Genomic DNA, 13,237 nt, shown 5'->3' with positions numbered 1-13,237 from the left:
TTGAACTCAGAAAAATGTTCTTTTTGGTGAGCAGTGATTTATCACATGCAAGTTTCTAATGAATTAAAAAAAAATTTCAAACTGAACACATGTGTGAAATTGTTAATCAAATACTGTGTCAATCTGTTTTGATCTGGGGGATGTTTTCCCATTTAAATCAGTAATTTAGTGTTACCTTCCTTTGTTAGAATTTTTAAAGAAAGCCTGACCAGGATACTGATCATTAAATAAATTTCTACTGTTCCTACAACTTATTATGTTTTGACAAGTCCATAATGAACTGACTGTGGAAATCATTCACCAAATGCAGTTACCCTTTTGCTTTATTATTTCAAAAGGTATAACTTTACAAACTATTAAAATTTGAGGGTTTTTTTTTAAAGTTTTTACACAACTAAAGCAAAGAGGATGAGATGATTAGAAAGCCTCACTGACTAAATGGACATGAATTTGAACAGACTTGGGGAGATAGTGGAGGACAGAGGAGCCCAGCGTGCTGCAGTGCGTGGGGTCGAAAAGAGTGAGATATAACTTAATGACTGAACAACAGTAACAAAAGCAAGGAGACATTCTGTGAAAATAACCTTAAATAAAATTCTTTTTTAGATGTTAAAAACTCTACTTCTTTAAAAGATAAAATCTTACTCATGTTTGATTACCAGATAACAAGAACTTTTTCCTAGTGTGATAGGGTTCCTGATAGGCAATGACTGCCTTGTTTTTGATAAAGGACTAACCAGTATCATGTTTTTCTTAGGAATGGGCTGTTTCTGGGGAGCTGAAAGGAAATTCTGGACCCTGAAAGGTGTATATTCAACTCAAGTTGGTTATGCAGGAGGCTATACTCCCAATCCTACTTATAAAGAAGTCTGCTCAGGTAGGAAGGCTTTCTGGACTTACCTCTGCTGGCAGGTGACAGGATCTTCAAAATGGAAATAAACTTTTTGTGTGTTTTTTCAGTTTTCTGTTGCCCATTTCTGTAGATATAGTTGCTAACCTTTCACTTTGTATTTTTAGAAAACAATAGACTTTCTACAGAATGTACCATGTAGCTTTTCTTGCAGAAAAATTACCCTGAAACGTAATCTCTTAAATGATCATTTGTTACCTTATGATTCTGTGGGTCAGCAATTTAGACTACATTCAGCTGGATGGTTCTTCTGCTGATTTCATCTGGGTTCATTCATGGGACTGCAGTCGACTGTTGGGTTCCCTGGGGGCTAATTGGTGGTCAGTGGCTTCATCATGTATCTGGCAATTGCTGCTGCCGTCACCTCTTCTTGCCTAGGGTAATGAGGATGATGAGTATGTCTTCAGCACACTGGGTAAATTCACACAATAGTGGATGCAGAGTAAGAGAGAACAAGCACCATTCTGCTGGTACTTTTCAAGTTTCTGTGTCTCATTGCTATGGTCCCTTTGACCACAGCGGGTCACATGGTCTAGCCTGGAGTCTGTGTGTTTATAGGGAGATGTGAAGAAATTGGGACCATTACCACATCATTCTATCACCTGGGACAAGTATGTCATCTACCAGACTTCTTTCTTGAGGGAAAACCGCTAATAATCAGGCTATACTGAGGGACTGACAAACTGTGGCTTGCAGGCTAAATTCTGCCTACTGTCTGTTTATGTAAGTAAAATCTTTTTGAAACACAGTCATTTGCTCTTTGTTTATGTTATCTGTGAATGTTTTCATGCCAGAGTCTCAGAGTTGAGTGGATGCCTCTGAGACTATATGGCCTCTGAAACCTAAAATGTTTATGATCTGGCCCTTCACAGAAAAATATTTGCTGACCTGGATAGGCAGATGCTTCCATGACATATTCTATCTCAATTACCAAATTATCTTCCTGAAATTTGTTTTGTTTTATTGTTTCTGGCCTTCGAAGATTTTTTTTATCTTTCTGCCAGCATTTAAAACATATTATTTTTCTATTTTAACACTTTATTTTTCATTTTAAAAATAAAAATGGTGTATATTTAAGATGTAAAATGTGATACTTTGGTATACATAGTGAGGTTATTCTAATAATCAAGCTAATTAACATACCCATCTCCTCATAAACTTTTTTTATGTGTGATGAAAGCACCTTTGATCTATTCTCTTCGACGATTCCAAGTATATAATACTGTATTAAGTACAGTCACCACACTGTACATTGTATCTCTAGAACTAATTCATTTTACATGAAGGAAAGTTTGTGCCCTTTGACCAAAATCTCCCCATTTCCCTGGTAACCACCATTCTACTCTGCTTCTGTGAGTTCAGTTTTTTTAGATTCCACTTCTGAGTGGAATCGTACGACGTTTGTTTTGTCTGTGTCTAGCTTATTTTGCTTAGCATAGTGTCCTGCAGGTTCATCCATGTTATTGCATACGGCAGGATTTCCTTCATTTTTAGGCTGACTCGTGTTCCATCGTGTATGTGGCACGTCTTCTTTTTCTGTTCACTGACAAATACTTAAGATTGTTTCCATACCTTGGCCATTTCAAATAATGGTGAATAATGGTGAATAATTTTAAATAATGCTGCAGTGAGCATGGGAACCCAGATGTCTCTTTAAGACATAGATTTCTCTATCTTTGTATATATACCCAGAAGAGAAGTCATTGAATCATATGATAGTTCTGTTTTTAATTTTTTGAGGCACATCTATACTGTAAAACACATTTTTAAAAAGAATATTTTATTTACTCTCTTAAACAGTTCTTAATAGAGAGAGTTTATCTAGCATATAGTCCATCACATTGACAGAAGGAGGATTTTTAAAAATATGTAAATAGTTTTATTGTTTAAAAATGAAGGTTCACATTGGTGTTATCTGTGGAGGGCCCTATCAGCTCTTTAAGGGCACTGAGGATGAGGCAGGGAGGAGCTGGAGTGTAGGAATTTGTTCAATAATGAGCGTGTTGATTTGTTTGCTACAATATGCATTCTGGTTTTGACGTGAGATTTGAACTGTGCAACTATGAAATTATCATAAAAATATTCCTATTCTTATTTTTCTTCCTTCTGGAGAAAAAGTGAAATATTCTGATTGATGCTGAGAATATGGAATATCAGACGAATATGTTAATGGTTAATCTTTTTTTTTCCCCTTTGCTTCTGTTTCAAAATGAAACAGCTTATGCAGAACTATAAATAGAGAGATTCAGATGAACCCTGGAGATTGCCCAGGTGTATCCTCTTAAGTCTTAGGAATGGAAATGAATATATTCCTTCTTATAATTGCAGACACAACTTAATAGCTTAAGAGAAAAGGTTGCTAAGATAACATCCAGATATCTACTGCTTATATTGTTACCCTCTACCAGCAAAATGTTAATCAGCAATTAGAATATTGTGGTTGCTGTTTGCTCAGACTCTCTCCAGTTAAGTTCTTCACCATAAGAAGAACAACATGATAATTGCCCTTTTGTTGAATTCCTACTGTGTGCCAGACACCATTAAGTAGCTTGTGCTCAGTCATGTCCAACTCTTTGTGACCCCATGGGCTGTAGCCCTCCAGGCTCCTCTGTCCATGGGATTTCCCAGGCAAGAATATTGGAGTGGGCTGCCATTTCCTCTTCCAGGGGTCTTCCTGACCCAGGGATTGAACCCATATCTCCTGAGTCTCCTGCATGGCAGGCAGGTTCTTTACCCCTGAGCCACTGGCCAAACAGTGTACAAGCGCTTTTTCCATCTTTTTTTTCCATTCAGTCTTTCAAACAGCCCCATGAAGGGTCTCAGCTTCTGTGTTTTACAAAGGCAGTGTTGAGGCTCAGAGAAAATAAGTGACTTAGCCAGGGTCCTATCTCCCGACCTTTAGCCCTCAGCTCAAAACTTATGCCGTTGACCGTGGTGTAAGTCACCCAGCTGTCAGCATGGCCCAGCCATTCTCCATCCACCTATTCGTGCTTCCCTCCTTCCTACGTTTTCTTTCATGTGTACTTTTGAACCTTTTGGTATGCTTTTTCATGATTACTGAAAGGAAAATAGCAAGCAGTCTTTTGAGTCTTGCTGATGTCTGCAAGGAAAAAGGAAAAAAAAATCCCTTTTAAGATATAGTTCACGCCGACATCTGGCACATTAGAGGCCTGTAGCAATGGTGAAATACCGAAATCACGGAGGTTGGTAAAGAACTCTGTTTGATGTGAACACTACCTGCTAAGTAAGTGGTGGCATCCGGAAGCATGGTTGTCATGGAAACTTGTTCCTGATTGGGAAAAGATAGTTATAGGGTCTTTTCCAGACACAGAAGGAGAGATAATTTCTTTCGCCAGGCTTTTTGTTGTTGTTGTTGTTGTTGTTGTGATCATGAAAGAGAAAAACAAAAAGGCCTAGAGAGGCTGTGATGGAAAGGTCTGTCTGGCCCAGAAGTGATGGAGCCTTCAGATCTGTGGGAGTAGCAGGGAAGGAGAACAAGGAAGGTCCCCAGCTAGAGTCATTATGGTAACCAGCTAATTAAAGGTTTTTGACCAAGGAGAGGGATGGGGAAAACAGAAAACAGGCTGTACTGGTTGGGCCTCCCCGCTAGGGCCTGGGGTGCTCAAAGCCCTGTTGAACAAGTTAGCCCTGGGTGGGTCTGCCTTGCAGGAGAGAAAAACCCAGGCTCTGATAAGATGTATAATCATTGCTGAGGTTTCATGTGAGAGAAATGCTAGTCTGTGCTCTGGTGTTTGCGTTTATTTCAAATTGCTTACTCTTGTGTTTGCAGTTAAGCTTGTAAGACATTGATCACAACCAGGAGTCTTTTTAAAGGTGTTCTTTCCTTCCTTCCTCCCTCTCTTTCTTCTTTCCTTCCAGAAAAGAAGCCTAAGGGCCTGGATTGTGTGCCAACCTCCTTCCCTCACAGAGCAGGACACCTGAGTCTGAGGTGCCAGTGGGTCTCTTGGGGCAGGTTCCAGAATTACAGGGCTCACACTCAGGAAGGGGTTCTCAGAACCCATGAAGTTAGCTCCTATTCCCTTCTGCCATGAACGATCACCTGGGAGGTGCTTCCAGCAGTCAGAGCTTGTGTCCGAGCTTCCATGAGTATTGTCTTGACGAACAGATCAGTGATCACAAACCATGGAACCAGAACCACTTTATGAAGTTGGTCATGCCCGCTTGCTAGTGGGTATGCACATGAGTGTGAAAGCAATTATATACCCAGACAGGCTGTATATTAATGTCTGACCGGTGGGTTTCTGTGTGGCTATTGATGGGCCAACAATTCAGAAACCTGAACGGGAGTTGTGCCTAGGCACATGGAAAAGACCTGTGACTTCTGGTAAGAGCCAGGAGAGGAGGCGGCCCCCATGGGGCCATTCAGTAATGATTCCCCAGTGGGTCTGTTACATGTTGGGTGATGTGTGTGCATCTGAAGCCTGACACACGTAGAAATCCTTGGGGAAAACAGTTCCTCGGGTATTTGCAAAGTTGCCTTTTAGAAATGAAGTGTAAAATAAACCTGTAACACATCAGAGCTGAGATAGGCAGTCTAAGAAGAGAGCTCGGCTTCTAGGTCTTCAGGACCTCCGAGTAACCTGATGGCTGGCCTGGGAAAGGGGAGGTCCTGCTGCCTCACACCCCACATAGGTTGCTCTGTAAGGTTTGGCTATTGGATAGACTCCCAGAGCCTGAGGCCATGACACTTTTAAGTTCTATCATTAACTGCACTTGATCTGATCAGCACCCTATAGAAACTTCTCATCTTTTGTCCTCCTAGGGAGGTTATTTACATGAAGAAAGAGCAAGGAGACAAGGCCAGCCAGATAGTTCTAACGCTCATTTCCAATCCAATAAGATGCTATCCTGAGATGTGTGTATGTCAGGCTATTGTGAGTTTAGTCTACACAGGTCATTCTCTCCCTATTGGATTAACCTTGTTAAATTCAGCGTAGAAATGGAATTTGGCCTTCGAAGCTGAGAGTCGGGAGCCTGGTCGCCATGATTTTCCAAAGGCTGTGGTCTTTGCATTTCCTTACAGATCCCCATGTCCCTCACACATGTCCATCATTTCATTTAAACCTGATTTAAGAGTGACCACCCTCTTGTAATAGGCACTTAAACTTCCCTTTCTCAGATTCATCAGTTAGCACTGGAGCTCAGAGACTGAGAAACTTGCACCTGCCAGGTGTTTGTTTGTTTGTTTTTAATCTGTGTTTATTTATTTTATTTGCCTTTATTTGGCTGTACCAGGTCTGAGTTGTGCCCCTCGGGATCTTTAGTTGTGGCATGTGGGAGTTTAGTTCCCTGACTGGGGATCGAACCTGGCTCCCCGGAGTTTGGAAGTGTAGAGTCCTAGCCACTAGACCACCAGGGAAGTCCTTGCCAGGTATTTTAAGCCTGAACTCTGAGTCCTCTGAGAGTTGGCCACCACCAGCTCCTGCACCAAGAACCCAGTCTCAGCTTGGATGCAGGGTAGCATTGCTCACAGTCACTGTTAGGCTGCTGCTGCTCATTTGTCCGATCTGTCTCTAAGAGATGTCCTGAAAAGTCTTAGTGGCCATCATTCTGTTCCTGAAATGATTTCCAAGGATTCATTCATTCACATGGTATCCCTTAATAGCTGAGTATATGCCTGGCACTGGAGAACGCATAAAAGCCTGGGAGGGTACAGCCAGGAGGAGCCTCAATTTCGTGTAGGCTTTCTTGTATGAATTAAATTCACCATTGATTGGGAATGTACCATATATGCAAGACATTGTACTAGGTACTCTGTATCATTGTATATGAAACAGAGTTGAAAAATGCTAGTACCTGTCTGCCAGAATTCTTTCTCTGTAGTCAGATGAAAGCTTGATCTTTCACATTAAAAGAGTTGTGCTGACCCTGGTTTTACACACACACACGTACACAAATACACACATGCATACTCACACAGATCACACACTTGTTATGCAAACCAACTGATTAACTGGCATGCTGTTGCTTTCCTACATTGATTTTAGAAGTAATTGAGCCATTCAGTGTCTTGAATACCCTGATAGAGAATTATCCTTACATTTTATAATCACGACGACACAGATGAAAATATGAAAAGACATTCTGCCATGGGTAAGCATTCTGGGTTAATTTCAGTGCATTAGCCTAATACACAAATAACCCCATTTCTGGCAAGAAAACCCAGGATGTTCATTCACTGGGTAATATCTTTTCGTATTTTGCTTACAGATGTTCAGAACAATTCCATGTTCATTAGTCTATTCAAAAGCTTTTAGAAATCTGCACAGCCAAGTGGCACCAAACCCAGAGGCATGAAAGGGGCTGTGCAACTTTCTCTTGTAAGAGAGATCTACACAGCCACCACAGAAACTCAGAGGCCCAGACATGTTTCTTTGTCATCAGAAGACTCTGGTGGATTTTCACACGGTGCATTTGGTAGAAGTCTTGAGCAGGTGCCGGGGCTTGGGAGGAGCAGGGATTGGGAGGGTCCTGTCACCTCCCACTGTGATGTCCATGCCGAGGCCATATCACTCTTTATCCTCAAAGAGTTGCCTTTCTTACAAAATGGGGGTGTTGCTGATTTATGAAGCCCATATAGTTATGGTGAGGTTCTTATTTGAAAATCAAATCATGTCATATTGGGAGTAGCAAATCCAGGACGTACACTTTCTGTGACTCCAGCTCTCGGGCATATTAAAGGTAAAAGCAATGGGTTAGGGAGCATCACTTGGCAGGGTCACGGGCTCAGCACATGGAATGTGCTCATGACACAACAAACAAAAGCCGATGTCTTCTTTTCCTCTTCTGTGTTCTCAAGAGGTCATATCCAACCCCCTCTCCACATGCAAATCCTAGTTTCCTCCATGCTTAAGAGCTCTAACAAAGCACTGAGTAATTTTCCCACTAATAGAAGAAACTTAATATACTTTTTTAGTTCGACTTAATTTCTGAAGTGTTTGGGTGGATGTACATGTCTGTGTATCTTGCGTGAGATTAATGACCCCATTCTTTTCCAAAGTAGTAATGAGTTCTGTTATTAGCAGATTTTACCAAGCAACATAAAACTCTTTCTTAATTCCTTGCAGACTACATTAAATCTCTCTTTAGTGCATAGTTAAGTCTTATTGTACTCTTTTCAGTGTCAGTCAAGGTAAATTACTAAGTTATTGACATATCCCTGAAAATGCAAGAATTCTGCTCTTCAGGTTCTTGCTATAAGCAATTTGATCACTTTCTGCTCCTTTTATATTAGACGTAATATTAACCTTGAACTTGCAGTAGGCAGGATGAAAATGCTTGCCTCTTTCAAACCACCAGGCAGAAAGCAAACCCTGAGGCTGGGGTCCTGTGACTCCTAGTTATAACCCCTAGGACCAAATATAGCCTGTCCACTCATCATGCCCTTTTAAGTGAGGATGGGAATCATGATTTCAGAGTGGATGTGGCTGTTGAGTTTGAAAATGTTACGATTTCGAGAGATCATTATTTTTTGTCAACTAAGTCCTGGTTATCATTTCAGTGAGGCTAGACTTTGTCTTCTGAAAAATCGAGCGCTGGGATTTTTTTACCAGTCAGTTTGTATGTTCTGAGAGCTGGATGCTCTCAGGGCTGAGTCCGGGAGCAGCCAGGAGCAAAGCTGAGGGTGTGACAGCAAAGCCCACCGGAGCCTCTCCTGTTAACCTGTGTGCTGGCATCTCTCATTTCCCTCAGCCTCGGAACAAAAAAGGAAGTCATCCGACCAGTGGGTGTTACTGCCTCGCCCTCTTTCAGAGCTTCCCTGGGTCTGGTTTCCAGTCTGGGCTGTGGACCTGCAGGGCCCGTGGAGTTGGGAACAGTCTGCAAATTGATTTTGTCCACCAAGCCGGTCCCGAGGACCTGACGAGCCATCTCTCTCACGCCTACTCCTGACCTTGAGTCTGTAAGAGAGATGACATTGTGAAGATGATTGACACATTCATGCACTCTTACTGAACTCAGAGAAGCTTTCGGTCTTCACAGTATGCTCTTCACCCCTGGCTTCCAGAGCCAGAGCACCTGTACCTGGGCAGAGGCTTGACAAAGTCACATGGCCTCTTGGGCTCACACAGCCGTGGAGCCCCCAGGCTAACAGGCTGTCCAGAGTTCCCAGGGTTGGAACAAAATAGACTTGAGCACCCTTTGCTAGAGATATTTCGAGTTTGCTACAATAATTCAATCCAGCATTAGACATCACAGAGGAGGAGGAAGATATTTCTATAGCTTCAAAGGGCCGACAACTGGCAAGCACCAAGACAGGAGGCAACACAAGACCTCGGCTCCTCAGGTTCATGACCTTCCCTCCTTGCTGTGTTCAGTGACTGAGGACTCCTCTGTAGTATTTTCTGCTGTTTGTCATTTACGAGGAGAGTTGATGAATGAATTTTGAGGCTTTACAGAGTCTCTGAAGATATTGTATGTTCACTATATTCTTCTTAATGTCCTTGATGTTTTCATTTTCTCTAGCTTGTTTGACTTTTCCATCACCTCTCTCCTTGAGCAGCTTAATTCATGGTTGGGAACAGGTGTGGTGGTCAAAGGTCAATAGACGGACAGACTCCCAGTAGTTATGTGAGTCAGTATTTCGGCATATCTGATGTAAAATTTGAATAGGCCATTTAAATGGAAAATAAATGAGAAGGAACAATAGTAAAAACATTATACTCAGCCAGGAAAATCCCATGGATGGAGGAGCCTGGTGGGCTGCAGTCCATTGGGTCGCTAAGAGTCGGACACACTGAGCGACTTCACTTTCACTTTTCACTTTCATGCATTGGAGAAGGCAATGGCAACCCACTCCAGTGTTCTTGCCTGGGGAATCCCAGGGACAAGGGAGCCTGGTGGGCTGCTGTCTATGGGGTCACACAGAGTCGGACACGACTGAAGCAACTTAGCAGCAGCAGCAGCTGCACTAGAAATAGGTTGTTCTTTCATTATTTTGGGATTATATTCTCAGAGATTTAGGAGGGAGATGAAGAGGAATTTGCTATAGCAAGCAGTTCTTAAAACATAATTGCAAAAGCAATTGATGAATATGCCCGCATCGTTATTTTCAAATCACATCTAATGGAGTCGTAATGTAATATGAGGGAAAAAACCTTAGAGGGGGGTTGAGCTGCTCGAGGAATTTTATGTAATACTTTGGGTCTTAATTACTTCATAATGACTGACAATTTTTAAAACTTGAGAATGAGGTTTCTTTCATTTTTTTTCATCTAAGTGACATCAGAAATAAATATCTGGGTCAGTTGTTGCCCCATATACCAAGGTAAAACTGCAAGGGACTCTTATGAAAACACGGGTGCCCATCGGGCAAGTGACTCACCCAGTAGAAACAGGGCAGCTTCAGGAGAGGCCACTGCTCTGTGCCAGGCCAGCCTCGAATTTGCTGGGGCCTCGTCAGCATGAGAGTCAGTCACAGGCCTCTGAGTCCCCTCAGCCGTGAGCCAGGCTGTGCTTAATAACCTCTGCTCTCCGATGCATGGAACTGCAGGGTCCACTGGGGGCGCTGAGAGGCAGAGCTGACCCCAGTTTCTTTAGTCTGCACATGGGAGCCAGCCCCCTGGCTCTGCGGCAAAGGCTTTCTGGGGAGATTGCTCACCTGCAGCAGGGTCGGACCCTCTTATCTGTAGTTGTCTCCTTCATCGTCTTCTCATCGTATGCTCTCCCTACTTCTCCTTCCCTCCTTTGTTTTTCTCTTTCTTTCCTCTACTTAATGATAGGATGCTTTTTTTTACTCCAGTACTATTAATGTTACAATAGTCCTAAAAAAAGTCACAAGAACTAGTAACATATATGGTGCCCATCTTAGGTTTAGGACAGTTTATAACATAAAATTCTCAACAGATATTATTATAATTGTTGTTGTTCAGTCACTCAGTCGTGTCCGACTCTTTGCGACCCCACGGACTGCAGCACGCCAGGCTTCCCTGTCCTTCACCATCTCCCAGAGCTTGCTCAAACTCATGTCCATTGAGTCAGAGATCCATCCAACCATCTCATCCTCTGTCGTCCCCTTCTCCTGCGTTCAATCTTTCCTAGCATCAGGGTCTTTTCCAGTGAGTCAGCTCTTTGCATCAGGTGGCCAAAATATTATTATAGTAGTAGCTTATATTATTCCTGGTTTATATAATCTGTGAAGCATTTCCGGTGACTGAGCTTTGTTACAGGTCTGTGAATAGAGTAGCATTGTCACTCATGCCTGTAAATGTGCAAAGCCCTCTGGAGAAGAAAGTTACTCATAGTGTCACCCAATAGTTAGAGGTCCCACCATCTCTTCTGATGGCATTTCCTTTGAAGAAAACAGAGTTTGTTTTTCAGACCATCTCCTTCTAAGCTTTTTCTTTATCCACTTCCAGTAAATGCATTTTCACACACCTCTCGAGCATTTTAGGATACTTCAGAATATATTAAGTGAGGAAGTTCTTGTAGGAATAAACTCAGTTCAGTTCAGTTCAGTCACTCAGTCGTGTCCGACTCTTTACGACTCCATGAATTGTAGCACACCAGGCCTCCCTGTCCATCACCAACTACCAGAGTTCAGTCAAACTCATGTCCATTGAGTTGGTGATGCCATCCAGCCATCTCATCCTCTGTCATCGCCTTCTCCTCCTGCCCCCAATCCCTCCCAGCATCAGAGTCTTTTCCAATGAGTCAACCCTTTGCATCAGGTGGCCAAAGTATTGGAGTTTCAGCTTTAGCATCATTCCTTCCAAAGAACACCCAGGACTGATCTCCTTTAGGATGGACTGAATGGATCTCGTTGCAGCCCAAGGGACTCTCAAGAGTCTTCTCCAACACCACAGTTCAAAAGCATCAATTCTTCGGCGCTCAGCTTTCTTCATAGTCCAACTCTCACATCCATACATGACCACTGGAAAAACCATAGCTTTGACTAGATGGACCTTTGTTAACAAATAATGTCTCTGCTTTTTAATATGCTGTCTAGGTTGGTCATAACTTTCCTTCCAAGGAGTAAGCGTCTTTTAATTTCATGGCTGCAATCACCATCTGCAGTGATTTTGGAGCCCCCCAAAATAAAGTCTGACACTGTTTCCACTGTTTCCCCATCTATTACCCATGAAGTGATGGGGCTAGATGCCATGATCTTACTTTTCCTAATGTTGAGAACCATCTTTAAGCCAACTTTTTCACTCTCCTCTTTCACTTTCATCAAGAGGCTTTTTAGTTCCTCTTTGCTTTCTGCCCTAAGGGTGGTGTCATCTGCATATCTGAGGTTATTGATATTTCTCCTGGCAATCTTGATTCCAGCTTGTGCTTCATCCAGCCCAGCATTTCTCATGATGTACTCTGCATATAAGTTAAATAAGCAGGGTGACAATATACAGCCTTAACATACTCCTTTTCCTATTTGGAACTAGTCTGTTGTTCCATGTCCAGTTCTAACCATTGCTTCCTGACCTGCATATAGGTTTCTCAAGAGGCAGGTCAGGTGGTCTGGTATTCCCATCTCTTTCAGAATTTTCCACAGTTTATTGTGATCCACACAGTTAAAGGCTTTGGCATAGTCAATAAAGCAGAAATAGATGTTTTTCTGGAACTCTCTTGCTTTTTCGGTGATCCAGCGGATGTTGGCTATTTGATCTCTGCTTCCTCTGCCTTTTCTAAAACCAGCTTGAACATCAGGAAGTCCATGGTTCACATATTGCTGAATAAACTAGAGTTTAGCAAATGGTTTATTTAAAAATTTTTGATAGTCTGAAACTATTTAGGTGAACTTGACCTATAGAAACATGAATTTCTTTTTCTTTTCATTGAGCATATCTTAGAGGTCATCTGTTTCAGTGATTGGTAGAGCTTTTGATAAGCATTCAAATATTTTCTTCTGTTGAAGATTTTGCATAGAGGTCTATTATTAAAACACGATGTCCAAGATAAATACTCTGATTAGTGGGGGAGGGGGTGGGCTCCCTCTACAGAAGGGTTTCCAAGGTAACTCAGTGGTATGAAGAACCTGCCTGCCAATGCAGGAGATGTGAGTTCAATCCCTGGGTCAGGAAGATCCCCCTGGAGAAGGAAATGGCAACCCACTCCAGTATTCTTGCATGGAAATCCCATGGACAGAGGAGCCTGGCGGGCTACAGTCCTTGGGGCTACAGAGAGCTTGGCACAACTGATGGACTGAGGACACATGCTCCCCCAACACTGTCCTTGTTCTTTAAGTCAAGAAGATGCTTCCTTGGGGCCAAGTTGGAAAGAAGTTGAGGAACAGGGACAGCTTCACTCTGGGCTGAAACATACACTGAAAAGGCGAAGGCCTCCCAACCACATTATACACTAGAGGAGAAG

The 13,237-nt window shown here is 42.4% G+C and overlaps 1 protein-coding gene across 4 annotated transcripts in view; it reads left to right on the top strand.

Annotated features, from left to right (window-relative positions):
* MSRA (methionine sulfoxide reductase A) overlaps positions 1–13,237 on the top strand; it is a 379,843-nt gene that overhangs the window by 188,528 nt on the left and 178,078 nt on the right. For 3 of the 4 annotated variants that reach the window (XM_005683538.3, XM_018051851.1, XM_018051852.1), the window contains one exon: positions 758–877. The exons of the other annotated variant lie outside the window; for it this stretch is intronic. In XM_005683538.3, coding sequence (XP_005683595.2) covers positions 758–877 — 120 coding nt within the window. The remainder of the gene's footprint in view (positions 1–757; positions 878–13,237) is intronic. 4 annotated transcript variants of the gene reach the window in all.

Source organism: Capra hircus, chromosome 8, assembly GCF_001704415.2.
Source record: "Capra hircus breed San Clemente chromosome 8, ASM170441v1, whole genome shotgun sequence".
Classification (NCBI taxonomy): Eukaryota; Metazoa; Chordata; class Mammalia; order Artiodactyla; family Bovidae; genus Capra; species Capra hircus.
Note: the sequence above shows the minus strand (reverse complement) of the source record. Positions and strands in the feature narration are given on the sequence as shown.